General features: G+C 39.0%; 1 protein-coding gene and 2 long non-coding RNA genes across 3 annotated transcripts; 2 read left to right on the top strand and 1 right to left on the bottom strand.

Moving 5' to 3' along the window:
* On the top strand, positions 13,787-14,942 carry LOC109846669. The gene is made up of 5 exons (XM_020415917.1): positions 13,787-13,825; positions 13,911-14,234; positions 14,331-14,566; positions 14,645-14,854; positions 14,934-14,942. Exons 2-5 carry the CDS (start codon positions 14,012-14,014, stop codon positions 14,940-14,942), a joined length of 678 nt encoding a protein of 225 aa, XP_020271506.1. The 5' UTR covers positions 13,787-13,825; positions 13,911-14,011.
* On the top strand, positions 14,972-15,427 carry LOC109848154. The gene is made up of 3 exons (XR_002248716.1): positions 14,972-15,031; positions 15,114-15,212; positions 15,302-15,427. It is a non-coding gene; the product is annotated as an uncharacterized LOC109848154 (long non-coding RNA).
* On the bottom strand, positions 21,015-21,639 carry LOC109848324. The gene is made up of 4 exons (XR_002248767.1): positions 21,604-21,639; positions 21,299-21,505; positions 21,121-21,225; positions 21,015-21,045 (listed from the first exon to the last, which is right to left on the bottom strand). It is a non-coding gene; the product is annotated as an uncharacterized LOC109848324 (long non-coding RNA).

Here is a 23,285-nt window from a genome sequence, read left to right as displayed (position 1 = left end):
TGGCACGACTAAATGGGCCCACACCCATTTGCAATTTGCGGGCCCAAGTGGGCTTTTGAAGGCCTTAAGAGTGGTTATCACATTATTCATGAGGAGTATGTTGTAGACATTGGAGAGCTTTATCTTGACTCTTGCTTGAGGTTTTTTCACACCGTGGATAACAACCCTTTTCTATTTCATTTTCATCAATCTATACTTCTATATCTATACTTCTATATCAATGGAATATTTTGAATTTCCATTGCTCTCTTTGGATTTGGGGTGACAAGTTAGAAAATATGTTAAGTCATTTAACATGATTATTTACGAAAGATAAATATGAAGTTTGAAATAAGAAGTTTGAATCCTTACACTTTCATAGTATAAGCCTAGAATTCAAAAGGATAAAATTAAATGGTTCAAGAAATGGACAGATTAAAACTCCAATAAAAAATTTCCATTGATGTTCTATTAAATAAAGTAAAATATTAGAATTATACATTTTTCACGTCTGACAGATCCACATACCGTTGTTTAAAAATAGTGAAACTCCGTGATATTAAAACAGGTTTGGTATATAAAAATATATAGATAAGTTTAAATATGTATTGTACGTGCAGTAATACTAGTTAAACATGATGAATGATACCATTGAGAGAGTTGAAAAAACGAACTAAATACAGACTAATATTTCCATAAGATTATAGACATAATGTGCAACAGAAACTAAGCTCAGCTTGACTAGTTTGCTCATGCTTAAATTTTCACTGACGAAATTAAGCAGGATAAGTGTATATTTATGGAAATAATAGTACTTAAATTTAAAATGAATGGTAATCATTCTTTACTAAAAATGAGTTAAGTATGGACCGGCTGAGAAGTATCTTTTCCCGTTGTCAACAAAGAGGTAGAGACAATCCAATATTTTTCCATATATAGTCCAATATTATTATGTAAGATTTATGGTGTACATCATATTAGAATTTACACGATCATTATTATTTTGCAATTGTGTTATTGGATCTATTCTCATTTGAGGGCGGACATCAATTAAAGACCAAAGAACGCAAATTAGTGTATCTACTTTTATCTTCTTCTTTGTTTCTTTCTTTCTTTCTTTCTTTATTACTTTTTTTTTAAGTGCTTATCTATGCCCGCTTTTTTCTAAACATAGGGAAAAGTTTCCCTCCTCTATGTAGGAATTATTGCTCTTACATTTATAAGATTAAATCACGTTGGGGAAACATCGCTCTCTCTTTTTATGCATTTTTTTCCAGGTAACGGCAAACAGTCAGTCTGGACGTTCTCTGTCTAATTTGTTGTGCGCGGCGGAAGCCGATTCGGCAAATCAATAGCACACACAAGAACTGATAATAGATCACAATAGCACAAGCCACACTCAATCACAGCAAGAACACACAATATACGTGGTTCGACAAATTGCCTACGTCCACGGGGCAAGGAGGGGGGAGTTTTACTAATAGAAATCATGGGGAATACAATTAGGATTACAAATCTTACCACAAACCCACTTATAAGCCCTCTTAATCTCTCCAAATGGTTCCAACAATAAAAGCCTCAAATCTCCTCTTTCTTCAGCTCAAAATCTTCTCCCTTAAACCCTAAAAACGAGTTAATGGTATTTATACAACTCCCAAACGAAACGGGTCTGGAACCCAGAATCAGCCCAAAACCGCTTCGGCGGTTAATCGTGACGGTCGTCCGCGCAAGTATCGCAGTCGACTGCCACGGTCAACCGCATCAACTCCAGAGACTTCCCCACAACAGCAGAAACTTTCACGGTCGACCGTCACGGTCGACCGCCAGAGATCCAGAGGCACAGTGAGGCCCCGTGCACGACTTCGGTCGACCGCCAAAGACCCGTGGTCGACCGCCAACCTGTCAAACTAAATCCTGATCTCCATCAACTGCTTTTCTGCCAATCCTACAAATCTCCACCTCGGTGAACGTTCTTTCAAAACTGAGCCGACACCAAACACCCCCAATCAAACTCAACTAATACCACTGGCTGCATCTGCAATATTGCCTACGTATCCTCTTGCCTAAAGAATCAAGCCGAACGTAGTTCATCCAAATGGCCGCCAACAGTCTCAACATCAAAGAATATTTAATAAATTCAAACAATGACCAAACTTCACACCTGGAACCACTTTGGTCAACATATCAGCAGGCTTGTTCTTAGTGTGGACCTTCTCCAACGTGACATCACCATCATCCAATACGTCACGTACAAAGTAAAATCTGACATCAGTGTGCTTCGTGCGTGCATGGTAGACTTGGTTCTTCGCCAAATAGATAACCGACATGTTATCACAATATACCTGAATGGTCTCCTGTGCAATCCCTAAATCATCCAACAAACCATGCAGCCACGAAGACTCCTTCACAGCTTCAGTCACCACCATATACTCAGCTTTCATAGTAGAGAGAGCTATTGTAGACTGAAGAGTGCATCTCCAACACACCGGTGCATTAGCCAATGTAAAAACATAACTAGTAGTGGACCTACGCTTATCAAGATCTCCGACATAGTCTAAATCCACGTAGCCAATACAACCCTGTCATGTCTTATCATTCTTCTCAAATATCAAACCAACATCCACGGTACCCTTAATATACCGTAGAATCCACTTCACGGCCTCCCAATGACCCTTCCCAGGGTTGTGCATGTACCTAGATATCATGCTCACGGTCTGTGATAAATCTAACCTCGTACACACCATAGCATACATCAAGCTACCCGCTGCACTGACGTATGAAACTTTGGACATGTAGTCCCGATCCTCCACTAAAACTGGTGACATCAAAGTTGAAAGCTTGAAGTAGAGGCTAATGGAGTACTCACCACCTTGGCATTACCCTCTAAACTGAATTTCTTCAGTATTTTCTACAAATAACTCCTCTGTGTAAGCTTCAATCTCCCCTTCACTCTGTCACTTTCAATCTCCATACCCAATATCTTCTTAGCCTCTCCTAGGTCATTCATCTCAAATTCAGATGACAGCTCTTTTTTTAATTTTCCTATAGCTGAAGTGTTCCTGAAGGCAATGAGCATATCATCAACATATAATAATAACTAAATATGCTCACCATCATGTAGCTTGCGCATATAAACACACGAGTCATAAGGGATCCTCGTGTACCCTTGGCCAATCATAAAGCTATCAAACCTCTTGTACCACTGTCGTGATGATTGCTTCAGTCCATAAAGAGATTTCTTCAATTTGCACACCAATTCTTCGCTTCCTGCAGCTTTGAGCCCCATGGGTTGTGACATGTAGATCTTCTTATCTAAGTCTTCATGTAGAAAGGTCGTCTTCACGTCCATTTGGACCAAATCCAAATTCAGCTATGTCACTAATGCTAATAGGATCTGAATCGACGGATGCTTCACAACGGGTGAAAACATCTCGTTGTAATCAACGCCCTTAAGTTGTGCATATTACTTAGCAAGAAATCTGGCTTTGAACCGAATATCCCTAATAGAAGATCCCTCCTTCTTAGCATACACTCACTTACAACCAATAGCTTTCTTTCCCTTAGGTAGCTTTGCAAGTTCCCAAGTGTCGTTCTTCTGGAGAGATTGCATCTCCTCCTCTATAGCATTCCTTCACCTAATAGAATCAGAGCTAGACTCTACCTCCCTGAATGTGGAAGGAACCAAATCATCAACGATCTTCACTGATAAAGCATATACCACCATGACGTTATCATATCTAGCTGGCCGACGAATCACTCTCCTTGGTCTATCTACTGTAATGGACTCCTGAGCATGACCCTGCTCCTGAACCTCACCATCTACTGTATCCTCCAAATGCCCGACTGTCATCTCATATCCTCTCAGTGTCACATCTGTAGGAGCCTTAATGGACATAGTGCTGTCTGGAGTTGGTGGAGTCATATCATTCTCCACCTGCTGTGATATCCCTCCTGTCTGATCTTCCTCCACCTACTGAGGAACTCAAGGTTTCATCATGTACGCCTCATTAAATGTGACACCTCTACTAATGACCATTTTCTTATCTTGTGGATCCCATAATTTAAAGCCTTTGACACCTTCTCTAAATCCCACAAAGACGGCCTTCTTCGCTCTCTGATTCAACTTTTCATTACTGACATGGAAATAAGCTGAACACCCAATTATCTGAAGCGTCTCATAGTCACTGGCCACGGAATCAGACCAACACTCCATAGGAGTCTTCCCCTATATTGTAGTGCACGATAACCTATTAACGAGATAGCTTGCATAAACCAACGCCTCGGTCCAAAAGGAGCTAGACAATCCACTATGCGTCATCATACATCGTACCTTCTCCAGCAATGTACGGTTCAATCTTTCTGCCATTCCGTTCTGTTGCGGTGTCTCTCTAACTGTGAAGTATCTTCTAATGTCGTGATCCCGGCAAAACTGTAGAAATGAATCACTCTTATACTCTCCACTATTGTTTTAACGAAGAGTCTTTACCTTTATACCTGTCTGCAGCTCCCCTTTCTTCTTTCACTCCACAAATATATCTAGGACTTTATGTTTATGCTTCATTGTATATACCCAATTCCTCCTGAAATAATCATCAATGAAAGTGATAAAATAATTTGCCCCACCAAGCGATGTGTGTTTGGAAGGATCCTAAACATCTGTGTGAATGTAATCCAATATATCTTGGGTATTGTGAATAGCGATGCCGAACTTTACTTTAATCTTATTCCCAAGTATGCAATGCTCATACAGCTCCATCTTGTAGGTCTTTGCATCTTTCAATAGCCCCTGTTTTGTCAATGACTATAGGGACTTATCATCTGTGTGTCCAAGTCTCATGTATCATAGGGTGGTAGTGTCCTCCTCTATGGTGATAGAAGCAGCTAGACCCCCTGTAACTGTCTTGCCCTTCAAGTAGTATAGGTTATTTTTCCTGACACCTTGCATCACCACCATGGACTCCTTCATGACCTTTAATGTAGCATCCTCTAAGATCACTCTATAACCAGCTTCCTCCAAAGTCCCAAAAAAAATAATGTTCTTCGTTAACTGCGGCACGAACCTCACTTCTTTTAATTCCCTAGTCACCCCGTCATGCATTCTGATCCGGGCTGAACTAATCTCACTAATAGGATAAACGTGATAGTTCCCCATGACCACCACGTCCCCCCTTTCTAACTCCTCAAAATTGGTAAACCAATCCCTTTTAGTGCAAATATGAAATGTAGCTCCCGAATCCAACATCCACTCCGTAGAGTCGGCATAACAAACAGATGGTAGTGCGGGACAAGAATAATTGAAAGAATCTGAATCTGAAGTATCGCCAACAACTTTAGCAACATTCACCTTTGAAGCTTGTACAGCTTTCCCCCTTTGCTAGATCATTTAACTTTGGGCACTCATTCTTCCAATGTCCCTATTTTTTTGCAAAAGGCACATTGATTTCTACCAACGCTCTTATGGCCATCCATATTCTTAGATTTTGAGCAGTTGAACCATTGACGGTTTCGACTACGGCCACGAACTGCTAATGCATCCCCCGATGCTTTTTCGGAGGGTTCACCATCATTCTTTCTCAGCTCATAATTCACTAACGCAGAGGTCACCTCTTTGTAGCTAACTGTAGTTCGTACATTTATCATAATGAGAACAAATGTACCAAAATCATCCTCCGACAACGAATACAATAGTAACATCACTTTATCTTTATCTTCAACCATAATATCTAAATTGGTCATATCCAAAATTAGCTTTGTGAAGTTGTTAACATGCCCCCAAATGAAAACTCTCCTCTTCATCTTGAATTGGTAGAACCTCTTCTTCAAATGAAGCCGGTTTTCAATGCTCTTCGTCAAATATTTTTCATTGAGCATTTCCCACAATCTCTTTACCGACGTCTCGTTCATCACATCATAAATGAGATCCGGCGTCAAGCATGACCGAATAACCCCATAAGTCATACTATTCATTTTCTTCCAAACCTTATCTTCAACATCTTCGGGTTTCTCTTGTAGTTCAAGAGTCTCCTTCAAATTGTGTGCATCTAAGGCGTCCATTACTTGACATCTCCACAAATCGAAATTGATCTTGTCGTCGAACTTCGGGACATCAATCTTAGTATTATTGATGCTCAAACTTTGAATCACCTTCGTCAAAGCCGACCCCGATGTGCTTGTAGTACTTGAGCTATACTTGCTTGTTTCACCCATATTGTAGATATACCTCTCCAAATAAGAACAACGAATCCTTCGAACAAACTCCCAAATCATACCCAGAGCTCTGATACCACTTGTTGTGCGCGGCGGAAGCCGATTCGGCAAATCAATAGCACACACAAGAACCAATAATAGACCACAATAGCACAAGCCACACTCAAGCACAGCAAGAACACACAATATATGTGGTTCGGCAAATTTCCTACGTCCACGGGGCAAGGAGGGGGGAGTTTTACTAATAGAAATCATGGGGAATACAATTAGGATTACAAATCTTACAAAAAACCACTTATAAGCTCTCTTAATCTCTCCAAATGGCTCCAACAATAGAAGCCCCAAATCTTCTCTTTCTTCAGCTCAAAATCTTCTTCCTTAAACCCTAAAAACGAGTTAAGAGTATTTATACAACACCCAAACGAAACCATCAACTCTAGAGACTTCCCCACAACAGCAGAAACTTTCGCGGTTGACCGTCATGGTCGACCGCCAGAGATCCAGAGGCACAGTGAGGCCCCGTGCACGACTTCGGTCGACCACCAAAGACCCGCGGTCGACCGCCAACCTGTCAAACTGAATCCTGAGATCCATCAACTGCTTTTCTGCCAATCCTACACAATTTAAATCCATTTTGATCAAATTTCGCATTTCTTGTATCGATAAGAAATCACTCACAGAAGCACAAAATTTTAATGAGGTTCGGAGATCAATATTTTCTCCTATGTTCTATGGGTACAACCAGATTATGATTCAGCTAATAATAAAAAAAGGTTAAAACCAATCCAATAAACGTCCATGATACTATGTATTGTCCATGTAAATCATGCTCGAAAACAATTAAACCGTTAGCCTTAGGCTCTATCAAATTGCCAGGGATAGTTGGTGATTTTATTCAAGGGCACATCATTGGTGGTTTTTTTTAATAATAATGTGCTTTGAAACATCTATACTGATATGGTACTTGAAAACCAAACAAATCGTCAAAAATAGCTGAAACTGATCATCAGAGTTTGCTTGGAATGAGTTTAATGTCAATATAGTTCAATATTTTGGATTAGTAGCTTCCATATTAAGGTTGAAGCAAATTGGTGTGACGCTCTCCGTTGTGTCAGGAAGGAATGGTTCTTCTTTTACTGTGATGTCGTTGTTTTTTCCCTTTCCGATATCACCCAAAAAAAAGTTAAAAATAAAGTCAATTGCATACGACCTCCCCACAACATTGTATATTACCTCCTAAATCTGATATTACTAGAGACGTGTTTTAAGAGAGCTTTTCTTTTTTACTTTTTTACAGCTTGCGATGCATGCTTTTACTTTTCACTTTTGTTTATGTTAGTTAATTACACAGATAAGTTAGCCGGAATTAGGTTGATCAGGGACCACTAACTTCTTTGAATATTTATTTTTTAGTAGGGTTGTTCTTCCCTGCACGTTCAACAACTCGTAAGAGGGTGGGGTTTGGTTCTCCCGTTGTTCTTCCGACGATCAAATTAGCTAGTTATTGTTGGATATTTTATTAAAGAAAAGGCAATTTAACATGTTTTACATATTTTATTTTCCTCGGTAATTAATACATGCATAATGGCTATATAATTATGGCAAACGTTACCGTATTAATTACGGGTTTATTGCGTAACGGTCGACATTATGGCGTACGTTACTGTATTGATTGCTAGGATTTGTAACGGCTCTCTAAGACCCCTATATAAGCAGCCCTTCATATTCTCAAAAAAACAATAAGAAAAACAACAAGTCTCTTCTCTCCTCTTCATATTATTTCTTCATAGTATTAGTTTTATTTTTGGGCAACTTTCTTCATCTGAGCAGAAGCTCTATACTCTCGCCCGAGTACAGAGGCCGGCCGATTCCGGGGGTTTTATCGCTAGGGGAGAGGGGATCATCTGTGTCAGGGCGATAGGCGGGTCCTCAATCTTCTAGGACAGTGAATACACGACTGCTCCCGATCAGGTCAGATTTAATTGTTTATTTTATTCGGATTTATTTCATACTATAACCTTTAAAGTTGATAAATTTCCAACAATCTAGAAGATTGAGAGTTTATAGCTTTTGTTTTAAATCCGAAAGTTATAATAAAATAAAATAAATAAAAATAAAAAAGTTACTGTTCATTCGGCCGTTACTGTTCATTCGGGGGAATCATGTTCATCCGAATTTCTGTTAATTGTAGTGTTTTTTTTAATTACAGCATTTGTTTAATTGCGACAATTAATCTGAAATTTACTGTTTATCTTAAAAAATATGAATTATTGTTCACTGAAAATTAATTTGGGATGTCTGTTAGTATTCATTACTATTTATCGGACAATTATAATAATTAATTGCTAAAATTAATTTGTTAATGTAATTGATTAATTGCTATTAATTATTCTTGACTAGTAATTAATCTAGCTTGCTATGCAACGCATGTGTCCTATACATGACGTTTATAAATTAATATGTCAATTGACACTAAATAGCAGACACACCTTGGCTAATTACTTTGAAAGATATAAATGTCCACCATGTCATGATTATGTATCTGATACAAGTGTATTATTATCATTGCCAAGGTTTTTCATGTGGTATGCTGGAACTCATAATGAGCATGACAAATAACCAACAAGCCTTGCATAGTAATACTTCTGACAGCCACAGTGCTACTCTTACATGCATTGATTGATTATAAGGCATTGTTTAGCTTTAGAATATATGAATAACTGAAAGAAACAATCAGTTACTTGGAAAGATCTTCTTATAATATAACTTCAGTTATAGGAAAACACAGACAACTAGATCTCTAATATCATCTTGCAAGCTATGCATCTTTTAATTCTATTTTATATGGTGAATTATATTTTAGATCTTTAAAAGTAAAGATTATCTCTGTGATTAATTGCACATGTTTATTGCTGATTAATTTGAGTTGTTAAATGTTTATTTTTATTAATCCTCTTTAATGTGTAAGCTTTATAGATGGGTTTTGCTCTCACGACATGAAAATCATGAGGTTCGAACATCAATAGGTAAACCCCTCCTCAACCTTATCCAACATATATTTACAGTATAATTGCTAGGCAAATTAAATGCTTGCAGGAAATATTTTAAAGTTTCTATATACTGTTAAGGAACAAAAACTCGTTGAGTGAACCGATTCAAGTTTTCTTGGATTAGTTGGTGTCTAAGGCAAGGTTTAGGGGTTGCGTAACGCGCTCTGCAAGGAACGAGGTACTTAATTAATCTTTGATCAACCTTTATTACTATCCTTACCTGGCTAACTACCTGGGTAAAACTTTAATCTTTTTACTTTAGGAGTTTTGGTTTGGAATAAGAGGACCAGAATTATGAGAAAAATTCATATGCATTTATTTAATTACGCTTCTTGCATCATATATTGCCTAATGATAAATGATCAATATATGAGCGAACCAAATCAAAGAGGTGCATTTTTTAAAATTCTATTTTATATGGTGGATTATATTTCAAATCTTCAAATGTAAAGTTCATCTCCTTTATTGCATTATGATGAATATTGCAATAAATGTTCATATGTCTTTTTAGATAACTTACATTTGTTACATGTTTAATTACAAGGTTTTATGCAAGAATGCACTTGTAAAATTTAAAGCACATATGTACAAATAATAATAATATTATTATTATTATTATGTGTTTAAGAGGTGGTACTAGAAAATGGTCATCTAAATTTGGATGGTCTCCTTTGTAGACAATCAATTTAAATTTGGATGGTCTCTTTTGAAGGCAACCAATTTAAATTTGGATGGTCTCTTTTGAAGGCAACCAATTTACATTTGGATGGTCTCTTTGAAGGCAACCAAATTTTCAAGCTCTTATAATAGAAATTTTTTTTTTAAATTTTATGCATATGTAGTGAAATATATTTTAAGATACGAAATCCTATTATAAGGTTTTCTTTAATGCTTTGCATGTATCTATTATTAATTTCATTCATGTATGTGCATATGCATGCATGTAAAGATATAACTGTCGTATTTTAGTTTCATATTAGTTTGAAATATTCAGATATTAAGGTCAAATTCTAATCTGCACAAACACTATGCAGTTACATCTTCAGACATAGATTACGATCATAGACCATGATCTTTTATGCTAACATGTTTTGATGTCCTATCATTTTTAACAGTAACTAGAAAGAGTAATTTTATAGCTCTTCATTTGACTACATGTATAATGCTTTCTCTTGAGATTTCAGGAAATGATCAGAATTGATATAAATATGCTCTGTCAACTAATATGTTTAGTTACATGAGATGTGATGGATCAATGTCCTGGAAAATCAAATCAAGAGGTATATCTTATAACTGTTGGCCTTCTTGTTTTGATGATGTTTAACAAACAATTTACCACTAATGTTGTTTGTCTAGTATTTGTGTTTTCGTATTTATTGTAGACAAACAACGTTGTTGGAGGATGGATGGAATAGAGCTTCAACGATCATATCCAAAGGAGGTTGGCGGAATGTCGGTGAAGCCTTGCTATTCAAAGTTCAAGATCCAAGTTAAAGCTTCATCCGCGAGATTACCTAGAAGAGCTTATTGAAGATCAAGATCTAGCTTGGGTAATTTAGTTTAGGGTTTATATTATGTGTGTTATATACTCTAAGCTCAATTATCTATACACACACATTTATTGGTTTCTTCGTATATATATAGTTATATATATATATATACATAAGTTTTGGTTTCTATGCATATATATATAGTTATATATATACATACATGTGTTTTAGGTTTTTATGTTTATATATATATGAAATTATATTTCATATTTTCTATTGTGTTTTTGAAGAATTTTAGTTCCACATTAGTTTGAAATGTTCAGATATTAAGGTCAAATCCTAATCTGCACAAACACTATGCAGTTACATCTTCAGACATAGATTACGATCATAGACCATGATCTTTTATGCTAACATGTTTTGATGTCCTATCATTTTTAATAGTGACTAGAAAGAGTAATTTTATAGCTCTTCATTTGACTACATGGATAATGTTTTCTCTTGAGATTTCAGGAAATGATCAGAATTGATGTAAATATGCTCTGTCAACTAATATGTTTAGTTATAGGAGATGTGATGAATCAATATCCTGGAAAATCAAATCAAGAGGTATATCTTATAACTTCTTTCTATATGATGAATAAAAGTTATATTGAAATTAGTCCATCAAATAATTAAAAATTGCTATTAGGTTCCCGTGTCCTTATAAGTTGTTTCAAATTAATCCCTCCTCTTGCTTCTTGTACTCTTGCCTGGAGAGACTAATTTTAAAATAACTTAACAAGAAGGGGATCTAAAGCCAATTTTAACAATATGAAGGACTAATTACAAAATAATTTAAGAACTTGATAAATAAAGACAACGCCTGCTAGGCAATGTTGTGATTCTAGACTTTGTAAAGTCTGTGAAAAGAATCTTGCTGACCCTTTGACAAAGGGTCTATCCAGGAGTGTGATTCTGGATTCATTGAGGGAGATTGTTTGTGGGAAAATTTGTAGTAAAAGAAATAATGAAAGAATCGTATTTGATTTATTCTCTCCAACTGCTTAGAAATAGAATGATTACAACTCTCTCAATCTCGATTATAATTGGATTTCCTGATTACAAAAGAGAGGAGAATGAATTTGATTCTTCCCTTTGTTTAAAACTGGATTCTTCTTGGTAGCGATGGAGTACCTCCCTCGAATGCTCGCATCGAGTTTGCTCTCCATTGACGATCCGAACGTCTTGATTCACTGGAACGTGGTCTTCTCCTCACGATTTGACGTTATGGAGAGCTTGCGTGGCAAGTTTGAAAATAACTCTTAACTCAGAGCGAGTTTTAGAAGGACTTACAGAGCAAGTTTTGAAACTCTGGACAAGTTGATAACTCAGATCGAGTTCAACTCGAGTTTAACTATGAACGAGTTTGAACTCTTGAAAAAGAGTTGATTTAACCGAAAGTCGGTTATAAGCCAAGGATGAATGCTCCAAGGACTTTGTTGCTGCAGAAAGCTCCAAGATGCCCGATCAAGGATCACTACTAGAAAATGGGTTATTGGCTACGGACATTTAGCGACGGAATATTCCGTCGCTATAACATGACTTATAGCGACGGAATTTCCGTCGCTATATGTCCGTAGGAAAATAACGTTTTAGCGACGGAAAATGATATTTTAGCGACCAAAATTTTTCGTCGTTAAAACATTACCGACAATATTCAATGCCGTCGGTAAAAATATATTTAGCGACGGATTTTCCGTCGCTAAAAGGGTTTTTAACGACGGAATAATCCGTCGCTAAAAGTTTTGGGTGGGAAAAAATTTTCGGGCGCGGGCGCCGAAAATTTTTGGGCAGCCCGCGCCCGATTTAACCGAGAGAGGCTTATTAGCCTCTCTCAGACCCGCAAACCCCCGCCTGCCAACAGATATTTAAACTATTTGTTTCTTTTCTTAAAGGTTGACCGACGTATTACGAATGGGGTTAACCTGCCTGAGAAAATATGTTTATATGCCAGAGGTCCTTCTAACGTGGTTAAGCGTTATGGAGGCTACTGTATCAACGGCTTTAGGTTTAACACCATCGGTTTCGAAGAGAGACGACAAACGCAAAATAGCGGTGTGTTCTGCTCCTTCTCGCAACTGTCATACGCTAGTTCAAAAGATCTAAATCCGATACAAGGTGAAATCTATTGCTACGGTCAGGTAGAAGACATTGTGGAGATTTTCTATGGGATTAATAATGAAGTCAGACATGTGATGTTTAAGGTTCGTTGGAGTGAGCTGAAAAAGGCGAAGGATGACTACGGTTACACACTCGTTAATCTTAACAAGGAAATATATCAGACTGAAAAGTACATGTTAGCTGCTCACGCAAAACAGTGCTTTTATGTCAAAGATATAATGAAAAATGACGAATGGGTTGTCCTTAAGAATCCGCCTAGATCCTACATTCATGAAGCCGTGTCTGACGAAGATCATGAAGATGTTATCTTGGCCGACGAAACAGTTGCTGAGTTTTCCTTGACACAAAATAATCTGGTGGATGAAATTGCACTGGCGCGCCCTGATGTACCTGCGATTATATGTGAGCCAAGGCGTAAAATCAAAAAACGAGTCCACGGTAGAGTCGATAAAACTATAAGGACAGTCCTTTTGTCTGCACGCACACGGTCGCAGGCTAACCGCACACGGTCGCAGAGTAGAGCCTCAACATCATCATAAGGACATGTATCAGTTTGTGTTATGTAGTATAGTATTGCCTTTATATTATCTGTTTGACTGGTTATCATGTATCAGTTTTTGTCATGTATTATAGTATTGCCTTTATATTATCTGTTTGACTGGTTATCATGTATCAGTTTTTGTCATGTATTATAGTATTGCCTTTATATTATCTGTTTGACTGGTTATCATGTATCAGTTTGTGTTATGTATTATAGTATTGCATTTATATTATCTGTTTGACTGGTTATCATGTATCAGTTTTTGTCATGTATTATAGTTTTGTTGGGTACTCATTATGTTTTCAAAGTATAGATGACAAAAGGATTACGTAAGAGAGCGCTTGAGAGACTTATTGGTAGACATTCTGGAGGCGACGCACATGGCTCTACGTCAGGTATTTTTATTTATTTATTATATCTGTACATTTCTATAAACTATTAATACGAGCCTAACATTATTTTTTCACATTTCCTACGCAGGCCGCATCGCTGCTACACATGACGGGCCGCCACAGGACACAGGACGAGGAGATGCTCCACCTGATGCGGAGACACTCGTTGATCCTGCCCAGCATGCAGAGATGCCGCCGTCGCCTCCTCAGGCTGCAGATGTATTGGAGGAGCGCCGATATGAGCCATATAGCGCAGCTGTAGAAGCTGCGCCACTACCGCCGGATTCTATTCCGGATCAGCGAGCCCACGACCCGGCCAAGGTGAAGGAGGATTGGGATGCTTATCATGATTTGCGACTTATCGCACAGCAGAGGTATGAACAAGCAAGGCGTAGATGCCTCGAATTGAAAGGTGTGTATAGATTTTTATAGTTTATATGTTAATATTTTAATTTGTATTATCGATATTGATTGATTTATATTTCGCCTGAATTTCATTTTTTCGTAGGTACCGAGCGACCTACTAGGCGCGGCCGCAGTAGTACCAAGCCACAGAACCTCGTCCCAGATATTCGTCGGAGGGCCGTGATCCGATGGCAGAACGGCGTGCCTGTCGGGCCATTTGCTAACTCTTTCAACAATTTCCTCGCCGCTTTAGCCAGGAGACATGATTTCTTCAACATATATTTGACGTGGAAGTCGCAGCGGATTGATGCGCTGGTGGCTTGTTGGCGATATATATGTGTGAGTCATTTATTTTATAGTTTATATTATTTTGTTTAACACACTGATTTGTATCTCTTTTTTCATTGTATGCTGAAGCGATTTTTCTTTCTTGACGATTACGCTTATGCCTGGACTTACTGCTTCACGCAAATCAATCTATCGTTCAAGAGGTGGCGGTCAGAGCTGAAGAAAAAATATTTTACTCAAAGAACAGAAGATTGGGAGCGTTACTGGCATCTTGACGAGCGCGCCGATGGAGTTGATTTTTTTGCACTTTGCGATTATTGGGACACGGCCGAAGTTCAGGTATTATTGAAGTATATATCTTCGTTTATTGTTTGAAATTCTATATTATATCTGTTTAACATTCTTTTGCAGGAACAAGCTGAAATAGCAAGGAGGAACCGCAATGCGCCCCGCAGTTACGAGCATCACGGGGGCTCCAGGTCCTTCAGCCAGCATTATCATCAATTGGCGCTTGAGGTATATAATATATTAGCTCTTAGGTTATCAATTTGAGTATAATTTATGTGTTATGAGTTAATGATATATGTGAATAAAATAGGGAAGGGGAGAACTCGGGCATTTTGCAGATCGTATTCTGACTGGTTGGAGTCCAAATTACGCCGATGAAGTGAAGAAAGCGCAGAACCGGGATCTGGCTGTAAGTAGCAGTTAATTTGTATATTTAATTTTTATAACAATGCATTTTAAATGTGTTAGAATTGATCGGATTGTTTTGGTATATCGCAGGAGAAATTACATGCTAAGGTGCAGGAGCAATTATCACAGACTCAGGTCGATTCTAACACTCCGACCCGATTAAGTAGAGAGGAGGAGGATAGCATCATCGAGACCGTCATTGGACCGAGTAGGAAGAACAGATATAGGTGGAGAGGATCCGAGCATCGGCCGTACGAGTCCAGTAGCACCTACGAGTCTGCAGCTCCACCAGGATGCAGTTCTTCTCAAGACCCGACTATAGAGCAGTGGATGAAAGCGATGGAAGATTGGCAGTCACGTCAGGAGTCGGAGCTACTCCAGATGGCGGAGGAAGAACGGAGGCGCCGGGAGCAGAGGGAGCTGGAATTCACCCAGTTCATATCGACTCTGCCTTCTGATGCTCAGGAGGCATATAGGAGACGGTTTTTGGCGGATCAGGATATATATATATTTCTTTTTTAATTAAATGAATTAAATATAAAATTCTTACTTAGTTATGAGTATGCCATGTGACTAGATGATATCACACAAATACCGATGCACACTGATACAAACTGTTACACACAAACTATATCTCTCTCCAAAACACAACTAAAATTATATACTTAATGCTTTTATGTGATGGTGGTGTTGATGGTGCGTGCGTGCGTAGCGATGGTTGTATTGGTTAGTGAGTTGGTTAGTTGGTTGTTGTTTTGTTTTGTTGTGGGGCGTTCGTGCGTAGGGTCGTTGGTTATGTTATTGGTTGGTGGGTGTTTTCGTCGTGGTGGTGGTGGTGGTGGTGGTGATGATGATTAAAAACATGTGCGTGCTTGCGTATAATACATAAATATATGCCATGATACTCTCTCTGAATCATATAACATGTAAGAATATGCCATGATACTCTATTATTGCTATACTTGCATGTCATGCCTTGTTGTTTTATAATTTGTTACTTTATGTAAAATTCAGTTTTTGATGATGTACGTATTGCTCTATAACGTTTTATTTATATTTTTAGGCTGGGACTTCTCGACAAGGTGGAGTTGGTGATGAGGATGATGATGATCGGGATTGGTTTTACTTGTTTTAACATTGAAAACAATGGGTATGCTGTATAAATAACATTTATAATGTTGGGATATTTATTATGTTTTTAGTGAAATAATTGTTATATATGCGTGAGAATGAAATGTGTTATATGTGCTTGTGTTGTGTAAATTTATTGTACATGTTATTATTGTGTTATTACTGTGAAATATATTGTACAGGAATTTCAAATTTTCAAATAATTTTTTAAAAATTTTCAGATTACTTTTAGCGATGGAATATCCGTCGCTAAAAGCTCTTTTAGTGACGGAAAACTGACACGCCAACATGCACTAGTACAACTTTTGGCGACGGGTTTTCCGTCGCCAAAAAATATAGCGACGGATTTTCCGTCGCCAAAAAAAGTAGAATTTGGCGACGGATTTTCCGTCGCCAATAATAAATAGCGACGATTAAATATATAGCGACGGAAAATTCCGTCGTCAAAAAAATATACATAAACGATGGATTTTCTGTCGTTATATACCCGTCGCTGATATTTAGCGACGGATTGGCCGTCGCTAAATGTTGATTTAGCTACCATGAATATAGTGACGGTGTTTTAGCGACGGAATTTCTATTTTTCCGTCGCTAAAACATTTAGCGACGGAATTTCGACTTTTGGCGACGGATTTGTCCGTCGCCAATAGTCCCCTTTGCAGTAGTGGATCCCCAAAGAGCCAGCTCCAGCCAGCCGAATATCTCTTCTTTGCTGTTCAAAAAGAAGGATCCGAACTCAATTGAGTTTCGAGGTATTTATAGGGGATTAAGGGGGTGTAACCGCCCCCTTAATTTGTCCTCAATGGGCTGAGTGGGGTGTAACCGCCCCCCTTAAACAGCTCCCCAAATCGTGGGGAAAACGGTTTTAAAACCGCTCTGTTAGTGCTTTGAACGAGTCAAAACGCCAATCTGGGCGTTCTGGGCCGAACTCTACGTTTTAGACTAAAAAACGCAGAGTTGAGCCTATTTTGGGTGGCTGAACGCACAGGCCACGATGCGTTGTGAACTCTGAAACGCAGAGTTGGTACGTTTTAGGCTGAAAACGCACAGGTCGCGTAGCGTTGTGAACTCTGAAACGCAGAGTTGGGACGCAGAGTTGAGCTCTGCATGAACTGTGCGTTTTTGGACCTGGGACGCAGAGTTGAGCTCTGCGTTTTAAGTCCACAAACTCTGCGTTTCGAGTTTGGAACGCATCCACGACTTCTGTGTTTTGAGTTTGGAATGCAGCTACGACCTCTGCGTTTTAAGTTTAGAACGCGGGGAGGACCTCTGCGTTTTGAATCTGGAACGCGGCCATGACCTCTGTGTTTTGAGTTTAGAACGCGGGGACGACCTCTGCGTTTTGAATCTGGAACGCGGCCATGACCTCTGCGTTTCGAATCTTGGATGCAGAGGTGAGTCTCAGGCGGGCTCGGTGAGTTTCAGGCTAAGTCCAATGTTCAGACGAAGTCCAGTCTTGCAGACGGACTTTAGAACATGACTTGCTGTGAAGAACAGGTCATAACTTTCAAACCGTAAGTCGGAATTGGACGAATTATATATAAAAATCGGCTATCTCGACGAGACGGAGCCATCCGAACTAAGCTAAAGGCTTTGGTTTGCTTCCTCCATTTCGCCAAATTCCTTACTGTTTGAGAGATATATGCGTTTTAATATGAAGAGACCGTCAACTTGTAGTCTCTTTTGCTAGAGCGTTGCAAAGATCGTCACCTTGTAACCTTTGTCTTGGCTCCTTAAAATATAAGAGTCATCAGATTGTAACTCCCGATGTTAATTGTGAAGGCTGTTGAATTAGAGCTTTCATCAGTTGTCGTGAAGGTCGTCAGATTGTAACCTTCAGCGATCTACGTTAAAGTCCTCAAATTGTAGCCTTATGGAAGTCGTCAGATTGTAACTTCCGTCATCGATGTTTGATGGGGATCAGCTATCTGTTATGATTTTTAGACAGCCTACAGAGATAGGGTTAAGCCCATAGATGAGGTCACTGACTGCGGCAACCCAATCCTTATTTGGAGACGTACTCCCAATGTTGGTTCAATGTGGTAGAAACAAGCTGGACTAGTGACACTCGTGTGGAGCATCGACCCAGATATATTCATATATCACTATGTAGCTTGTGCTACTACCCCTTCTCTATGATGACGATGCTCTTATGATACAGCTGGCTAGGCTGAGTTTTACTCTTAATAAGTCCAACGTGTGTATTAAGGGGGGTATTAAATAAACAGCTGTAGTACCCTTTGAGGACTTACCTACGTGAGAGGAACTGTGATGGTCGCGGTTAGGGGGGGCTGGGCTAACCCCTAGAAACTCTCATGAGTCGGTTTATTGTGAGCATGGCCTTTAACGCTCAACCCGCTTTGCTCAATAGATGAAGACGTATTGTGTGTGTTTTTATCAATACCTGATTCAAGGGGCCTAATTCAAGGCTTAGTCCATTATGTCCCTCACGTGGCGATGAACTCACTAAGGAAAGGTTCAAAGCCGAAAGCTACCTCTCCCGAATTCACGATACGTAAGGTTGCCCAACCTATATTTGTTTTATGATTTCTTGATTTATTTATTGATTGTTGATTACTGAGTTTTCAGTTAATATTGCCTTTTGGGGGGGACTGTTGGATATTTTATTAAAGAAAAGGCAATTTAACATGTTTTACATATTTTATTTTCCTCGGTAATTAATACATGCATAATGGCTATATAATTATGGCGAATGTTACCGTATTAATTACAGGTTTATTGCGTAACGGTCGACATTATGGCGTACCACTGCTGGATTTTCACCCTTTAGCGACGGAAAATTCTGTCGCTAAAGGCCTAAAATCCGTCGCTAAAACTTTTAGAGATGGAAAAAATAAAATTCTGTCGCTAAAAGTTCGACGCTACATTCAGGGTCCCTAATTGCGGCTTTAGCGACGGAATTTCCGTCGCTAAAGTTCAGCGACGGGGTATTAGCGACGACAAATTCATCGCCATTTATTTTTTTAAAAAAATAAAAAAACATTAGCGACGGAATTTCCGTCGCTAAAAATGGTATTAGTGATAGCATTTCCGTCGCTAATAATTTTTTAGCGACGAAAATTTTGTCGCTAATTTTTTTAAAATTATTTTATTTTTTTCCCGTGCACGTTTTTCGTTGCTAAATACATATTTAGCGACGGAAAATCCGTTGCTAATGTTTTTTTATTATTTTATTTTTTTCTGTGCATGTTTTCCGTTGCTAAATATATATTTAGCGACGGAAAATCCGTTGCAAAATATCTATTTAGCGACGGAAAATCCGTCGCTAAAATAACCAATAATTTTTAAAGAAATATTTTGAAAATTATTGAAAAAACAATGTACAATATCGATACTAATTTTAAAAAACCTGTTCAATCAGCAGTATAATATTCAATCTCACGCATATATCACACATTTATTTCAATAAAAACAAATAAAAGTTTCCTGACGGGTACATAATAAATATTGTTTATACAACACAAGAAATTGTTTTTAAAGTTAAATTAATTACAATCAATCCTCCTGATCACCATCATCATCTTCATCCTCAACACCAGCTGCATTATGACTACCCCCGGCTGCACCTTGTGAAGAAGTCCCGGCCTGCAAATATAAATCAAACGTTAACAAGCGTATGTAACCGTTAATAAGAGTGCAAATATAAATATAATTCCCCCAACACAACAACACAACACAACACAACATAACACCAAAACACCATAACACAACAACACAACACCACAATACCACAACACAATAACACATAACACTACACAATACAAAACAGCACAACACAACACTACACACCATACCACAACACAACACAACACAACACAACACCACAACCAACCAACCCCACCCACCAACCAACCACACTTCCCCTCCTACGCACGCACGCACCATCAACACCACAATCACATAAAAACATTATAAGTATATATTTTGGGCTTTGTGTTAGGGTTAGAGTTAGGGTCTGTGTGCAACAGTTTGTATCAGTGTGTATCGGTGTGTATGATATCATCTAGTCACGAAGAAAATTCATAACTAAGTAAGAATTATATATTTAATTTATTTAATTAAAAAAAGTAAAGTATATATATTACCTGATCCTTCATAAACCGTCTCCTATATGCCTCCTGAGCCTCCTGAGGCAGAGTGGACATGAATTGTGTGAACTCCAATTCTCTCTGCTCCCGGCGCCTCCGTTCTTCCTCCGCAATCCGCTGATATGTTGTTTGCTGCGACTGCCAATCTTCAATCGCTTTCAACCGCTGCTCCAACGAGTCTTGATATGAACTGCTTCCTGGTGTTCTTGGTGGTGCTGCAGACTCGTAGGTGCCACTAGACTCGTGCGGCCTCTGCTCAGATCCTCTCCACCGGTATCTGTTCTTCCTACTAGGTCCAATGACCGTCTCGATGATGGAGTCCTCCTCCTCTCTACTTAGCCGGGCAGGAGTATTAGAACCGACCTGAGACAAAGACATTTGCTCCTGTACCTTGGCATGTAATTTCTCCTGCGATATATCAAAACAACCCAGGCAAGTCGACTTACTAATGATGCATTGTTATGAAATTGAATATATAAATGAACTGCTACTTACAGCCAGATCCTTATTCTTTGCTTTCTTCTCTTCATCGGCGTAATTCGGGCTCCAGGAAGTCAGAATACGATCTGCAAAATGTTCGAGATCTCCCCTTCCCTATTTTATTCAAATATATCATTAACCCATAACACATAAATTATACTCAACTTAAAAGCTAATATATATATATACCTCAAGCTCCAATTGATGATAATGCTGGCTGAAGGACCTGGAGCCCCCGTGACGCTCGTAACTGCGGGGCGCGTTGCGTTTACTCCTTGCTATTTCAGCTTGAGCCTGCAAAACAATGTCAAATCAAAATAATATAGAAATTCAAACAATAAATTAAAAATATATACTTCAATAATACCTGAATTTTAGCTGTGTCCCAGTAATCGCAAAGTGCAAAAAAATCTACTCCATCCACACGCTCGTCAAGATGCCAGAATCGCTCCCAATCTTCTGTTATTTGAACAAAATATTTTTTCCACCTCAAACCGTCATCTCTTGAACGATAAATTGATTTGCGTGAAGCAGTAAGTCCAGGCACAAATATTATCGTCAAGAAAAAAAATCGCTTCAGCATATAAAGAAAAAAATAGATACAAATCAGTGTATTAAACATAATAATAAACTAATAACTAATAATGATAAAAATTAAAATAAACGACTCACACATATATATCTCCAACAAGCCACCAGCGCATCAATCCGCTGCGACTTCCACGTTAAAAAAAATATTGAAGAAATCTTGTCTCCTGGCTACCGCGGCGAGGAAATTGTTAAAAGCATTGGCAAAAGCCCCGACAGGCACTCCGTTTTCCCATCGGATCACGACCCTCCGATGAATATCAAGGATGATGCTCTGTTCCTTGGTAGCATTGCGGCCGCGCCTAGGAGGTCACCCGGTACCTACGAAAGAATGAATCGGATGAAACAATGAATCAATCCATATTTGCTATTAAAATTTAAAATAATAACCGATAAACTATAAAAATCTATTAATACCTTTCAGTTCGAGGCATCTACGGCTTGCTTGTTCGTACCAATGCTGCGCGATAGGGCGCAAAGCATGATAAGAATCCTAATCCCCCTTCACCTTGGCCGGACTGTGGACTCGTTGATCTGTAATAGAATCTGACGGTAGTGCCGCAGCTTCTAGAATTATGCTATATACATCTGCATGCGGTGGCGGCGGTATCTCCGCATGCTGTGTAGGATCAGCCTGTGTCTCCACGTCATATGGAGCATCTCCGCGTGATGTGTCCTGTGGCTGCGAGTCATGTGTAGCATCTCCTCGTCCTATGTAGTAAATGTTAAAAAATGTTAGGATCACGTTAATAGTTTATAGAAATGTACAGATATAACAAATAAATAAAAATACCTGACGTAGAGGCATGTGCGTCGCCTCCAGAATGTCTACCGCAAAGTCTCTCAAGCGCTTTCTTACGTAATCCTTTTATCATCTATACTTTGAAAACATAATGAATATCCAACAAAAGCATATAATGCAAATAATTAATAAAATAGAAAATGGTAACAGAATCGCGTGTACATGATGTCCAGTCAAACAGATAATATAAAGACAATAATATAATACATGACATACCGTGATACATGATAACCAATCAAACAGATAATATAATATAATACAATAAATGTTCTTTTTAATTCATAACCTAGTATTACATTATTATGATGATATTGAGGTGGGGAATTCTACGGCTCAAAAATATGAGTGTACAGTGTGTGCAGTTTCTATGTAATTAGCGATAAAATAGTTACACTAACCCCTCATCCTCACCCTCACCCCCACCCTCACCCTCACCTAACCCTAACCCTAACCTTCAACCTCACCATCACCCCCACCCTCACCCTCACCTAACCCTACCCTAACCCTCACCTTCACCCTCTCCTAACCCTAACCCTAACCCTAACCTTAACCCTCAAACTCACCCTCACCCCCACCCCCACCCCCCACCCCCACCCTCACCCTCACCGATCCCTAACCCTCACCCTCACCTTAACCCTAACCCTAACCCTAAACCTCAATCTCACCCTCACCCCCACCCTCACCCTTACCTAACCCTAACCCTCACCCTCACCTTCACCCTCGCCTAACGCGCTAACGCATAAACCCGTAAACCTTAACCTCAAACTCACCTCAACCGGCTGCACCACCGTTCACACCTCTCCTAACCCTAACATACCCTAACGCTTAAGCCCTCAAAGCTCACCCTCAACCGGTTTCAACCTGCTCCTCAGCAAACCCTGAACATAACCCTAACCTTAACCGACGTCAACCTCACCCGCCACCCTCGGCACTTGACCCCACGAGCACCCGACTGCACACCCCC

The sequence above is a fragment of the Asparagus officinalis genome, chromosome 7 (genome assembly GCF_001876935.1).
Source record: "Asparagus officinalis chromosome 7, Aspof.V1, whole genome shotgun sequence".
Classification (NCBI taxonomy): domain Eukaryota; kingdom Viridiplantae; phylum Streptophyta; class Magnoliopsida; order Asparagales; family Asparagaceae; genus Asparagus; species Asparagus officinalis.
The sequence above is the reverse complement of the archived record's forward strand: the minus strand, read 5'-3'. Positions and strand labels throughout refer to the sequence as shown.